This window comes from Bombina bombina, chromosome 8 (genome assembly GCF_027579735.1).
Source record: "Bombina bombina isolate aBomBom1 chromosome 8, aBomBom1.pri, whole genome shotgun sequence".
NCBI classification, from domain to species: domain Eukaryota; kingdom Metazoa; phylum Chordata; class Amphibia; order Anura; family Bombinatoridae; genus Bombina; species Bombina bombina.
In genome coordinates this window covers 263,747,844-263,762,662 of record NC_069506.1, presented here as the reverse complement: position 1 = coordinate 263,762,662, position 14,819 = coordinate 263,747,844, and the positions used below count along the sequence as shown (strand labels likewise).

Sequence of the window (14,819 nt, the reverse complement as noted above, 5' to 3'; positions counted from 1 at the left end):
TATGCAGAGTGCAGTGTGTAAGATACTGACAGTTGGGTACAATATGTAGAGTGCAGTGTGTAAGATACTGACATCTGGGTACAATATGCAGAGTGCAGTGTGTAAGATACTGACAGTTGGGTACAATATGTAGAGTGCAGTGTGTAAGATACTGACATCTGGGTACATATGTAGAGTGCAGTGTGTAACATAGTGACAGCTGGGTACAATATGCAGAGTGCAGTGTGTAAGATACTGACAGTTGGGTACAATATGTAGAGTGCAGTGTGTAAGATAGTGACAGCTGGGTACATATGTAGAGTGCAGTGTGTAACATAGTGACAGCTGGATACAATATGCAGAGTGCAGTGTGTAAGATACTGACAGTTGGGTACAATATGTAGAGTGCAGTGTGTAAGATACTGACATCTGGGTACAATATGCAGAGTGCAGTGTGTAAGATACTGACAGTTGGGTACAATATGTAGAGTGCAGTGTGTAAGATACTGACATCTGGGTACATATGTAGAGTGCAGTGTGTAACATAGTGACAGCTGGGTACAATATGTAGAGTGCAGTGTGTAACATAGTGACAGCTGGGTACAATATGTAGAGTGCAGTGTGTAAGATACTGACATCTGGGTACAATATGCAGAGTGCAGTGTGTAAGATACTGACAGCTGGGTACATATGTAGAGTGCAGTGTGTAAGATACTGACAGCTGGGTACAATATGTAGAGTGCAGTGTGTAAGATACTGACAGCTGGGTACAATATGTAGAGTGCAGTGTGTAAGATACTGACAGCTGGGTACAATATGTAGAGTGCAGTGTGTAAGATACTGACAGTTGGGTACAATATGTAGAGTGCAGTGTGTAAGATACTGACAGCTGGGAACATATGTGGAGTGCAGTGTGTAACATAATGACAGCTGGGTACAATATGTAGAGTGCAGTGTGTAAGATACTGACAGCTGGGTACATATGTAGAGTGCAGTGTGTAACATAGTGACAGCTGGGTACAATATGTAGAGTGCAGTGTGTAACATAATGACAGCTGGGTACATATGTAGAGTGCAGTGTGTAAGATACTGACAGCTGGGTACATATGTAGAGTGCAGTGTGTAAGATACTGACAGCTGGGTACATATGTAGAGTGCAGTGTGTAAGATACTGACAGCTGGGTACAATATGTAGAGTGCAGTGTGTAAGATACTGACAGCTGGGTACATATGTAGAGTGCAGTGTGTAACATAGTGACAGCTGGGTACAATATGCAGAGTGCAGTGTGTAAGATACTGACAGCTGGGTACAATATGTAGAGTGCAGTGTGTAAGATACTGACAGTTGGGTACAATATGTAGAGTGCAGTGTGTAAGATACTGACAGCTGGGTACAATATGTAGAGTGCAGTGTGTAAGATACTGACAGTTGGGTACAATATGTAGAGTGCAGTGTGTAACATAGTGACAGCTGGGTGTATAAGTGCTTGTGGAGTTCACTCACCAACAATAAGGCGCTCAGAATCTGGGAGTTTCTTGAAGATTTTGCGGAAATCCTCATTGCGCTGCTTATAAGTGGGGCTCAGCATCTGGGATAGACATGGAACATGAGCAAAAGGTACCAGGAAAAAGCAGACCCAACCCCCAACCCTCCTATTAAAGGGGCAGAAATGTGTCAGAAAAAGGAGTTTTGAAAAATCTTGAATGAGAAGTAGTGGAAGGAGAGCAAGGAAGGCTTCAGCAGATACTTACACTGTACCAGCTCTGCATCTTCTGCAAAGAGAAAAACAATCATCTATCACAATAGGGACAAAGGGCACCCAGTAACATAACATAAACTGCATCAAGGCTAAGCTGAACCTGCTGTAACATCGTACTGACAACAACTAAACTGTAATTTAAAGGGACATTAAACTAATTTTTATTAATTGCTTCCAAAAGATGATATTTTACATTTTTAATGTATGATCCAATTCTGATTAAAATGTCTTTCTGATCTAATGCTTATGGTGGCATATTGCAATACACTGACAGGATGTAGGAGATGTCCCCACTAGCCAATAAGCTGATTAGACTCAAACAGCAGCATAAACACATATGCTGCAACTGCCCCATGCACCAGCAAACACTTTGCTTTCTCAGAGAGTCAGCAGAAGCACAGTGCCATATGGCAAGCATCGCTATTGGCTAAAAGGTGGAAACGTTGCCTCATTGAAAAGACATAAATTATGCTTACCTGATCATTTATTTTCTTCCGTGGGAAAGAGTCCACAGCCACATTCATTACTTATGGGAAAAAAGAACCTGGCCACCAGGAGGAGGCAAAGACCCACCAGCCAAAGGCATAAATACTCCTCCCACTTCCCCTATCCCCCAGTCATTCAGCCGAGGAACAAAGAACAGTGGAAGAAGCATCAAGGTGAAAGGATGCCAGAAGATAAAAAACAACAACGCCTCCAAAAAAAAACGGTCGGGGGGCTGTGGACTCTTTCCCACGGAAGAAAAGGAAATTATCAGGTAAGCATAATTTATGTTTTTCTTCCTAATGGGAAAGAGTCCACAGCCACATTCATTACTTATGGGAAATTTATACCCAAGCCAAAGATGACACTGAATGCCAAAACGGGAGGGTAGGAGGTGGAAAAAATAAAGGCACCAACCTAAAAACAGATTTCCAGTTCGTCCGAAAAAGGGATCAACAAACATTTTTAAAAAGCTGTCCCAGAAACACAAATCTATCAACAGTCCAAAGAACCTACATAGAACTACGAGTGGGCCCAACCGAGAGCACCCACCACAAGGACAGCATCTGTCAGGGGCAACAACCCCGCCTCAGCCCCTCAACCAAGCGAGGGACCCCGACTAAAAATTCTCAGAGGGAAGAGACAAGACAGAAGAAAAGGAACACCGTCCAGGGTGACAAAGAGACAACACTGAGCAACATAGTAGGCTACACCCGAACAGACTATATGAGAAGTCAAGAAAGGACCAGAGAGAAACAAACTAATCTCAAGGACCAACAAACGCGAAAACAGTGAGACAGCGTGGACACGCGTCACCATATAAATGAGGACCTGAAGGAAAAAACCCCACCCCAGTGAGCAGGGGAAAACAGACCAAGTCCTACACCCCAGACCACAAGAGACTGAGGACACCTCACAAGCAAGGAAAAATTTCCGTAGCCGGAGAAAAGCTCAGGAGAGAGACAGGAAAAGGATGCGCAAAAATAAGCAGAGCCCCCATCCGAAAACAGATACGAAACATCCCACTCATGCGCAACTGAAACTGCACAGAATACTACACCACTATAGGCCGCAGAGCAGTGGAACATCCTTCCTGAATTAACCCTTCTGAACAAAGAGATCCCAAAGATCCAACTCCCCCAGAGGGTTCAGAAAAACACCTCACAAGGGACCCTAAAGTGCATGCTAGCGTTCAAGGAGCAACAGTTGCCCTGGAGACAACAGCAACCTTCTGCAAGCTGGGTAGCAAAGCTAACCGTAGGCCAAAATAGCTGACCAACAGAACCCCACCCCTACACAAAAGGAAGGGAAGGACCACCAGGCACGCTTGAGCAAGGCGACCAGACCCCGGGAAAACCCCAGAGACCCGAGGACACAATCCCTAAGGGCAAGCCCACAGGCATTAGCAAGCTAATCCAAAAGAGACCAGAGTCCCTCAGAAAAACGCGAGACAGGGAGCACGTGTCCCCACCCAACCAATTTAGAAATGATTGTACAGGCACCGAACGCCCAAAGTGTTGAGTGACCAGCGCAAATCCTAGGACAGAAAGGAATACAGACCTCCCAGAACCCAACAAAAGGACCAAGACTGAGAGCAACCACTTGAGCCCCCTTAACACAAGCAGCAAGGTGACCAACAAGCCCAACTCATGCGCTGTGACAAAGTCTGCTGAAGGCAAGACAAAGGGGAAAAGAGGTCAAACCGAGCTAGAGCTAGTCCTAGACATGAAAGAGGAATAAGATAAGGGAATCCCTTAACAAAAAGGCCCAGAGCCCATCCTCCACAAAGGTATCAAACCAAAAATACCCCAGACTCCCTAAAAGGGAGACAATAGGACCCATCCTGACCCAACCCCAAATCCCAGGGGCATAACAGGGACATACAGATTGCCAGAACCGTAGACTCTCCCCCAAGATCCACGCCGGAATGATAAAGGAGGAAACCAGACTTCCATAAGTCGGCACCCAAGGCGACACGCCCCAAGCCGGACCAGCTGGCAGGCTATCTCAAAAAGGAAAAAGAACCTAGAATCAAAATCCAAGAAGGACCCAAGAGATACTGCGAAAAAACAACCGCAGCACAAGTCCATTATGGAAAAAAACCTAAACCGTAGTCCCGAGGCACAGGACTCCAAGAACAGAGCCCACCACTGGCCCAACCCCCCAAGGGGTGATAAAGATGACCAGGGCACCAGTGACAACACCAGAGAGGTCAATCCAAAATCCCATCAGAGCCTAAAAAACTCCCAAGGGTGGAGGAAGAGGACATTGACCATCTCCGCATGACATCCTAAACTACACGATGGCAAAGAACCATCAACAGCAGCTCAAAAGAACATAACTGCTCCACACGGTAAGGACCACACACCTCGGATCAGGGATGCGAAAGGACGCAGTGAGATACCACCGGTCCCAACATCGGGTGCCGACTGACACGGGCCAGCCCAAGCATTTCCGACATCCAGACCCGAAGGTCCAGAAGAATAGTGTATTTTTTTCTTCTTTTGTGTATAACTGAACAAGAGAATCAGTTACCAGCCAGGCGCAACATGCGTCTCTAACAAGTAACAGGTCACACACAAAACTCCGGAATAAATCCGGGAACAACTTCCATAGAAGAACTTAAATCAAGCCATCCCAGAATTCCCATAGGGAAAACAGAAAGAAAAATAATCCGGACCGGATAAAAGAAAAACAAGGGCACCGGCCCAGAAGGAACTATGTCTTTGCAGGACCTGTCAAACGGAAACCGTAACCTCCAGAAAAAAAGACTGGGAAAACTCACAGTAGACCAACCGAGGAGAGACACATCCCCACTAGCCTATCTCGAAGAACCTTGCGAGAACTGAGAAGTCCTCGGACCATAAAGGAAAGGATCCCCCAATAAGTCAAAAAGTCATCGTAATAGGACACGCAGCCACACAATCCTATAAAGAAAAGAACAACAATGAGGAACAAACACCCCCGGGGGGAATATTATAGTGCCGTTCACGGTCTGAACACCCAGAATAGGCAGGCAGGCCCACAACTGCAAGGAAACTTAAGGGTCCTGCAAGCGAATCAGTGCCATTAAAATATTAAATCGAAAATATCCCGCCATCTCCGAGGGAAACAATCCACCCTGCGTGGAGGGGACATTAACATCGGGGCCAACCTAAAAAATAAAAGGAGTATGCAATTGGGAAGGCGCCTCCTGAGGAGCAGAGCCCCCAGAGGCCGATGGCTCGGAAGGCTCAGAGTCCCCCGAGCCCGAGGGACCCGGCAAACTATCCTGAGACGAAAGGCAAAGAATGACTGGGGGATAGGGAAAGTGGGAGGAGTATTTATGCCTTTGGCTGGTGGGTCTTTGTCTACTCCTGGTGGCCAGGTTCTTATTTCCCATAAGTAATGAATGCGGCTGTGGACTCTTTCCCATTAGGAAGAAAAACTGAGCTGGGCGCATAGGTTAGCACTGAAGTTGCGGCAAAATAAAGGTAAATTGATGAATGAAGATTGCCTTTATTTTTAGTGCTAGTAAAGCTATCGTTTTTGAAACACTAGGATTTACCATCACTTTAAAGGGTCAGTCTGCTTAAAAAAATGTTATTGTTTAATCCCTTTATTACCCATTCCCCAGTTTTGCATAACCAATACTTATAATAATACACTTTCTACCTCTGTGATTACCTTGTATCTAAGCCTCTGCCCCCTTATCTCAGTACTATTTACAGACTTGCATTTTAGCCAATCAGTGCTAACTCATAAATAACTCCATTGGAGTGAGTACAATGTTATCTATATGGCACACATGAACTAGCACTGTATAACTGTAAAAATGCACTGAGATAAGAGGCGGCCTTCAGCGGCTTAGAAATCCATTTATGAGCCTACCTAGGCTTAGCTTTCAAAAAATAATACCAATAGAACAAAGCAAATTTGATGATAAAAGTAAACTGGAAAGCTGTTTAAAGCTGTATGCCCTATGAGAATCATGAACGTTTAATTTTGACTTGACTGTCCCTTTAACAAAATGAAAAGTGAGTGAACAATTATCATATGTACTTTATTCTTTTGTTAAAGGTAGGTGTTAGATTGTGCAAGCGTCTGGAGCACTATGTGGCAGCAGTTTTGCAAGAATTCTTTAAATAATGTTATACATTTGCTGGAGCACTAGATGGTAGCAGTGTTTGCTGCAAAGTAGTGTTCTAAACGTGCACAAGGTATATTCTTCAACAAAGAATACAATTAGAACTAAGTAAATTTGATATTGGAAGTAAATTGGAAACTTCTTTATGCTCTGTCTGAATAATGAAAGACAAATTCTGAGTTTCATGTTGTCTTAAAGGGACACTCAAGTCAAGATTAAACTTTTATGATTCAGATAGAGCATGCAATTTTAAACAACTTTCCAATTTACTTCCATTAACAAAATGTGCACAGTCTTTTTATATTTACACTTTTTTGAGTCACTAGCTCTCACTGAGCATGTGCAAGAATTAACAGAATGTATGTATATGCATTTGTGATTGGCTGAAGGCTGTCACATGATGCAGTGGGAGTGGAAACAGACAGAACTTTTCCAGAAAAAATTCTACTACTCATTTGAAGTTCATTACGTAAATCTACTGTATTTAATGGAGGCATTCTAGTCTCCTCGGAAGGAAATGGAATCAGCACACAGATGCATTCTACAGAAAAAGCAGGCAACATGAATGATTAATATACACTGCAATCTTGTTTTATTTTCCTTTGATAAACATTTTACATGTAGAATATCATCTGTCACGTATGTTGCTTCTGGATGGAACATATAAAATAACAGATAAGATTTGCTAAGCACTGACTGCACCGAGTTTCTCCATATGATATATGTTTCAGTATTATTATTTTATTTGTATTAATATTAAATCTTTAAAAGGAGAAGGGCATGAGCAGGGTAGGTAGAATGAAACACATGAGACTTATTTTTTCCATCTTAATATACTTGTTGATGAATGTTATAATATTCTAATGTTATAAATAAAGCGTGAGATTTTAAATGTATCCCTTTATAACACTATCTGCCTGTGTCTTTATATTCATCTCTATTTGGATCAGAAATAGACGTAGTTAAAATCTGGTCTATATTCAACCCTTGAGGAGGAACCCTAGAGAGGCCTAATTTAGACCACTTGACATGTCTCTGACACGGCATTCTACACAATGAACAGATTTATTATTCTCACTGTATGAATAAGTTGACTGATTTATTTATGTACTTATAGAATAGCTTGAACTTCCTTGATAACATAAATCATACAAGGTCTAAGGTTCCCAAAAAAGCTCATTCATTATAACTAAGTATTATTTGCTTTGTGGAATTTCTCCATGTTTTTACCATTTGAGAACTGAACACAGATTTTTGTTTTTCTCTAAGGGGAGACACCACACCTAGAAGCAGATTAAATGATTTTTCAATTACAATCCTTGGTTTTGGTTCCTTATATTTATTCTGAGATCAAATATGCATTCCTGAAAGCATTTTTCCTAGAGCAGGACTCGACAAACACAGGCGTCAGGGAGCCACTGGCTCCTTAAAATTAGACCCTGGCTCCCTGTCCAACACTTTTTTTCGTAATACAGAATCAAAATTAAAATATAATCTTGAGTAAATTCAGAGTGTGCTGATTGTTTTTGGAGTTCTAGCTATCTTTGTCTATACTATAGTACTGTTATTATTGGCTCTGAGAGTGCGCATGGACCAGATTGTGTGCAGGGATCAAAAAATCTGTTTAAAAATTTAGGAGATTATAATAATATTTAGGAACCGGACATACTTTTAGAACCCACAGAGTGGTATTTACATACACTTATATGGAAAATAACCCAAAAAGTTAGAAGCCAGGAATAAAATTCTAGGAGCCGGTGGTTCCCTGGCTCCTGGGTTTGTCGAATCCTGGATATGTGTGGGTGTTTGTGTATTTTTATTTAATTTTTACTTGTCCAGGACTAGTGAAATCTTTAAGCCCTGTATTTGTATATGTGTGTAAACCTCATTCCCCAAGGTTCACTTGGGGTGGATGCCAGAGGATTGAACCCCCCCCAGGCAAAAAATACGGGAAAAAATATATCTGTCTGTCTATTCCTGTCTCCTAATTATATGGGTGGCTCCTTGATGTTAAACAAATATATCAAGTCCTGGCCTATAGCACTGCATTATGCATCCTAGACCTGATAGCGGATATCTCCAGTGTTAGTCTCGCACCTTGCTGTTTCGTATAAATCCTCGCCCGAGTTGGGAAGGTAGTGGGGTTCCAGGCTGAGAGCTGGTTTGGGTGGGAAGTTGTGCATTGCCCAGGTTCATAGGCAAGGAGGCTGGTTGTGGAGACGTGGATATCTGACTGTTTGGTACCCGCTCCAAGGAGCCCTCCGATCCTTTCTCCACCATGTTCTCCGAATCGATGCTAGCCAGTCGCCTCCGCACAGCGGGGGAGTTACTGGGAGTGCTACGAGGGGTGATACTGCCGATGCTGAGAAAGAAAGAAGGGATCATTAGTTTTATATTATACAGATATGCATTATTCACATAACACAAGATATGCCACAGACACCTTTCAGTACATTAATATTATGTTAATGGTAACCAGATTTATTAAACTCTTTCTTGCAATGTATAACAAGCTAATTGCATTCAGAATAGGGTACTATGGCTTTTAACAGAGTTTTGTACAGATGCTATTTATTTGAGAAAGGTTGTATCTCACAATGGATTACAGATTGCCCTACAAATGGCAAAGATTTAAAGCATCATTGAGATCTATTTCTGTACATGTAAAGTAATGCACTGCCAGAGATCTGAATGCAAAATCAGTGTATCAACATGGAAAGTTATTTTGCTGGCAACATTCATATTGTTCCAAAAAAACACAAATATAAATTATCTCTAAATAAGCAATCACTGTGTACAATGCTTAGGGTTTCCTCTGCATGCGTGGGAGCAGAGGACAAAGTATAATCCTCAGAGTGAGGTAAATGCTAATACTTACAACCTTTAAAACAACAGTGTACTATAAAATTGTTTTTTTTCCTTAATGTGTTTCTGACTAGTTAGAAAAGCTGCAAAGTACAAAATGTATGAAAATTTGCTTCTTTAGGTTTTTTTTTAAATATGAAATAGCCATTATTGTCTTTTAAACCACAAACCATTAAAATTGGTTGAGCTTGCAGGGAAATCAGAGATCCTTATTTTGTCACTTTATGTACACACACATGCTTCTTTATTTTATCTCTGCCTGTATACCAAAGCCCAATACTTATGGCCTGATATTCAAAACCTTGTCACTCATGAGAGATATTCTAAGAAGTCTCGTTGGTACAGCGAGGCCCTTAAAAATTTTTTAGAAACACAAATGTTATCTTGAGAAAAGTTTATGTTGTTATGTAGTGTCCTTTATGTGAAACAGAAACTCCTACATTACAATACAAGGTTTTGAATATCAGGCCCCCAGAGAACAATTGAAAATGATCATTTTACTACTTAACTCTCCTAATACCCAACAGGAGTATAATTTCTTCTGCTGGCTATGTTTACATAGCTTTTATATAGCCTATACTTAAAGGGACAGTATACACTCATTTTCATATAACTGCATGTAATAGACACTACTATAAAGAATAATATGCACAGATACTGATATAAAAATCCAGTATAAAACTGTTTAAAAACTTACTTAGAAGCTGTCACTTTGGCTCTGTTGAAAAGGTAGCTGGAAAGCCCACTGCAAGTGGCAAATAAGACACTCCCCCCCCCTCCCCCTTCTTTTGCATATGAAAAGACCCTTTACACAAACAGGAGCAAGCTGGAGTAGGTAGTCGAGCGTATTCACATAAAACTTTGGGGCTTGGTTAGGAGTCTGAAAATCAGAGCAATGTTATTTAAAAATAAGCAAAACTATACATTTATTAAAAAAAAAAACTTTATGGGCTATATAAATAGATTATCTACAAAACATTTATGCAAAGAAAAAATGATTGTATAATGTCCCTTTAAGTATAGAAACTTGAGGGAGGGATACCAGGGGCTAAATCGGCTATTTCAAATGCCAAAGTAGATGTAAAGGAGCTATTTGTAAACAATTTAATTCACTCCAGCAATGGATCAATGTGAACAAATAAAAGAAAAAAGATTGAGGTACACTGTCCCTTTAAGATTCAGTGAGATAAATCTAAATATTCTCTTTAACAGACAATCTATTGGAATATGCATTAAAGTGACACATTTACCGAATTTATCTGTGTTTACATTCCAGTAAGATGGCCAGCAACCGTCTCTAAGCATTGCTGACTTACAAGGGAGAGATTGTTAAAGTGTCATAAGGTAACAGAAAACAGAGGTGCTATACACTTCTACAAAGGAATCATGTATTTTGTTAATAAAGAAGATTGGGTTTTTTAAAATAAATTATAATAATTATTCTAAATTTGTAAAAGAAATCAATTTGTATAAGTTTTCTCAGCGGCTGAATGTCCTTAGGTGCTGTAGAAACAATCATCTTCCCTGCTGAAAGAGGAATAACCACAGGGAGATAACACAAAATGTTAAAAACAGCAAAAACAGAATTTATGCTTACCTGATAAATTACTTTCTCCAACGGTGTGTCCGGTCCACGGCGTCATCCTTACTTGTGGGATATTCTCCTCCCCAACAGGAAATGGCAAAGAGCCCAGTAAAGCTGGCCATATAGTCCCTCCTAGGCTCCGCCTACCCCAGTCATTCGACCAACGGACAGGAGGAAATATATATAGGAGAAACCATATGGTAACGTGGTGACTGTAGTTAGAGAAAATAATTCATCAGACCTGATTAAAAAACCAGGGCGGGCCGTGGACCGGACACACCGTTGGAGAAAGTAATTTATCAGGTAAGCATAAATTCTGTTTTCTCCAACATAGGTGTGTCCGGTCCACGGCGTCATCCTTACTTGTGGGAACCAATACCAAAGCTTTAGGACACGGATGAAGGGAGGGAGCAAATCAGGTCACCCAAACGGAAGGCACCACGGCTTGCAAAACCTTTCTCCCAAAAATAGCCTCCGAAGAAGCAAAAGTATATAATTTAAAAAAAATTTGGTCAACAGGAACCTCATTCTTGAAGGCCCATGTGGAAGCCACAGCCCTAGTGGAGTGAGCTGTGATACTTTCAGGAGGCTGCCGTCCGGCAGTCTCAAAAGCCAATCTGATGATGCTTTTAAACCAAAAGGAAAGAGAGGTAGAAGTTGCTTTTTTACCTCTCCTTTAACCAGAATAAACAACAAACAAAGAAGATGTTTGTCTAAAATCTTCAGTAGCCTCTAAATAGAATTTCAGAGCACGGACAACGTCCAAATTGTGTAACAAACGTTCCTTCTATGAAACTGGATTCGGACACAAAGAAGGTACAACTATCTCCTGGTTAATATTTTTGTTGGAAACAACCTTCGGAAGAAAACCAGGCTCAGTACGTAAAACCACCTTATCTGCATGGACCAGATAGGGCGGAGAACACTGCAGAGCAGATAACCCAGAAACTCTTCTAGCGGAAGAAATTGCAACCTAAAACAAAACTTTCCAAGATAATAACTTAATATCTACGGAATGTAAGGGTTCAAACGGAACCCCTTGAAGAACTGAAAGAACTAGATTAAGACTCCAGGGAAGAGTCAAAGGCCTGTAAACAGGCTTGATTCTAACCAGAGCCTGAACAAACGCTTAAACGTCTGGCACAGCTGCCAGCCTTTTGTGAAGTAAAACAGATAAAGCAGAGATCTGTCCCTTCAGAGAACTTGCAGAAAATCCTTTCTCCAAACCTTCTTGTAGAAAGGAAAGAATCTTAGGAATTTTTATCTTGTTCCATGGGAATCCTTTAGATTCACACCAACAGATATATTTTTTCCATATATTATGGTAAATTTTTCTAGTTACAGGCTTTCTAGCCTGAATAAGAGTATCTATTACAGAATCTGAAAACCCACGCTTTGATAAAATCAAGCGTTCAAACTCCAAGCAGTCAGTTGGAGGAAAACCAGATTCGGATGTTCGAATGGACCCTGAATAAGAAGGTCCTGTTTCAAAGGTAGCTTCCATGGTGGAGCCGATGACACATTCACCAGGTCTGCATACCAAGTCCTGCGTGGCCACACAGGAACTATCAAGATCACCGAAGCCCTCTCCAGATTGATCCTGGCTACCAGCCTGGGAATGAGAGGAAACGGTGGGAATACATAAGCTAGGTTGAAGATCCAAGGTGCTACTATTGTATCCAATAGAGTCGCCTTGGGATCCCTGGATTTGGACCCGTAACAAGGGACCTTGAAGTTCTGACGAGAGGCCATCAGAACCATGTCTGGAATGCCCCATAATTGAGTTATTTGGGCAAAGATTTCCAGATGGAGTTCCCACTCCCCCGGATGCTCCTCCATCGCCAGGGAACTCCTTGTTTCCCCCTGATGGTTGATATATGTAACAGGCGTCATGATGTCTGATTGAAACCTTATGAATTTGGCCTTTGCTAGTCAAGGCCAAGCCTTGAGAGCATTGAATATCGCTCTCAGTTCCAGAATGTTTATCGGGAGAAGAGATTCTTCCCGAGACCATAGACCCTGAGCTTTCAGGGGTTCCCAGACCGCGCCCCAGCCCACCAGACTGGCGTCGGTCGTGACAATGACCTACTCTGGTCTGCGGAAGCTCATTCCCTGTGACAGGTTGTCCAGGGTCAGCCACCAACGGAGTGAATCTCTGGTTATTTGATCTACTTGTATCGTCGGAGACAAGTCTGTATAATCCCCATTCCACTGAGCATGCACAGGTGTAATGGTCTTAGATGAATTCGTGCAAAAGGAACTATGTCCCTTGCCGCAACCATCAAACCTATTACTTCCATGCACTGCGCTATGGAAGGAAGAAGAACAGAATGAAGTACCTGACAAGAGCTTAGAAGTTTTGATTTTCTGGCCTCTGTCAGAAAAACCTTCATTTCTAAGGAAACTATTATTGTTCCCAAGAAGGGAACTCTAGTTGACGGGGACAGAGAACTTTTTTCTATGTTCACTTTCCACCTGTGAGATCTGAGAAAGACTAGGACAATGTCCGTATGAGCCCTTGCTTTTGACAGAGACGACACTTGAATCAGGATGTCGTCCAAGTAAGGTACTACTGCAATGCCCCTTGGTCTTAGCACCGCTAGAAGGGACCCTAGTACCTTTGTGAAAATCCTTGGAGCAGTGGCTAATCCGAATGGAAGTGCCACAAACTGGTAATGCTTGTCCAGAAAGGCGAACCTTAGGAACCGAAAATGTTCCTTGTGGATAGGAATACGTAGGTACGCATCCTTTAAGTCCACCGTGGTCATGAATTGACCTTCCTGGATGGTAGGAAGGATCGTTCGAATGGTTTCCATTTTGAACGATGAAACCATTAGAAACTTGTTTAGAATCTTGAGATCTAAAATTGGTCTGAATGTTCCCTCTTTTTTGGGAATTATGAACAGGTTGGAGTAAAAACCCATCCCTTGTTCTCCTAATGGAACAGGATGAATCACTCCCATGCTTAACAGGTCTTCTACACAGTGTAAGAATGCCTGTTCGAAGATAATTGAGACCTGTGGAACCTTCCCCTTGGGGGTAGTTCCCTGAATTCCAGGAGATAACCTTGAGAAACTATTTCTAGCGCCCAAGGATCCTGAACATCTCTTGCCCAAGCCTGAGCAAAGAGAGAAGTCTGCCCCCCACCAGATCCGGTCCCAGATCGGGGGCCAACACTTCATGCTGTTTTGGTAGCAGTGGCAGGTGACTTGGCCTGCTTACCCTTGTTCCAGCCTTGCATCGGCCTCCAGGCTGGCTTGGTTTGAGAAGTATTACCCTCTTGCTTAGAGGGTGTAGAATTTGAGGCTGGTCCGTTTCTGCGAAAGGGACGAAAATTTGGTTTATTTTTAGCCTTAAAAGACCTATCCAGAGGAAGGGCGTGGCCCTTTCCCCCAGTGATGTCTGAAATAATCTCTTTCAAGTCAGGGCCAAACAGTGTTTTACCCTTGAAAGGAATGTTAAGCAAAAGCGCTCTGCGCGCCACGATAGCAAACCCTGAATTATTCGCCGCTAATCTAGCTAATTGCAAAGCGGCATCTAAAATAAAAGAGTTAGCCAATTTAAAAGCTTGAACTCTGTCCAAAACCTCCTCGTACGAAGATTCTATATTGAGCGACTTTTCTAGTTCTTCGAACCAGAAACACGCAGCTGTAGTGACAGGAACAATGCATGAAATTGGTTGTAGAAGGTAACCTTGCTGAACAAACATCTTTTTAAGCAAACCCTCTAACCTTAAATCCATAGGATCTTGAAAGCACAACTATCTTCTAAAGGAATAGAAGTGCGTTTGTTTAGAGTAGAAACCGCCCCCTCGACCTTGGGGACTGTATGCCATAAGTCCTTTCTGGGGTCGACTATAGGAAATAATTTCTTAAATATAGGGGGAGGACAAAAGGTATGCCAGGCCTTTCCCACTCCTTATTTACTATGTCCGCCACCCGCTTGGGTATAGGAAAAACATCGGGGGGCACCGGAACCTCTAGGAACTTGTCCATCTTACCTAATTTCTCTGGAATGACCA

The 14,819-nt window shown here is 42.1% G+C and overlaps 1 protein-coding gene across 1 annotated transcript in view; it reads right to left on the bottom strand.

Annotated features, from left to right (window-relative positions):
- The window catches only part of GRAMD1A (GRAM domain containing 1A), a 312,874-nt gene that overhangs the window by 182,188 nt on the left and 115,867 nt on the right, over positions 1 to 14,819 (bottom strand). Inside the window, exons 2-4 of the mRNA XM_053691281.1 lie at positions 8,446 to 8,710; positions 1,732 to 1,752; positions 1,484 to 1,568 (exon numbers count right to left, since the gene is read on the bottom strand). Of these exons, the coding sequence (XP_053547256.1) occupies positions 1,484 to 1,568; positions 1,732 to 1,752; positions 8,446 to 8,710 (371 nt within the window). The remainder of the gene's footprint in view (positions 1 to 1,483; positions 1,569 to 1,731; positions 1,753 to 8,445; positions 8,711 to 14,819) is intronic.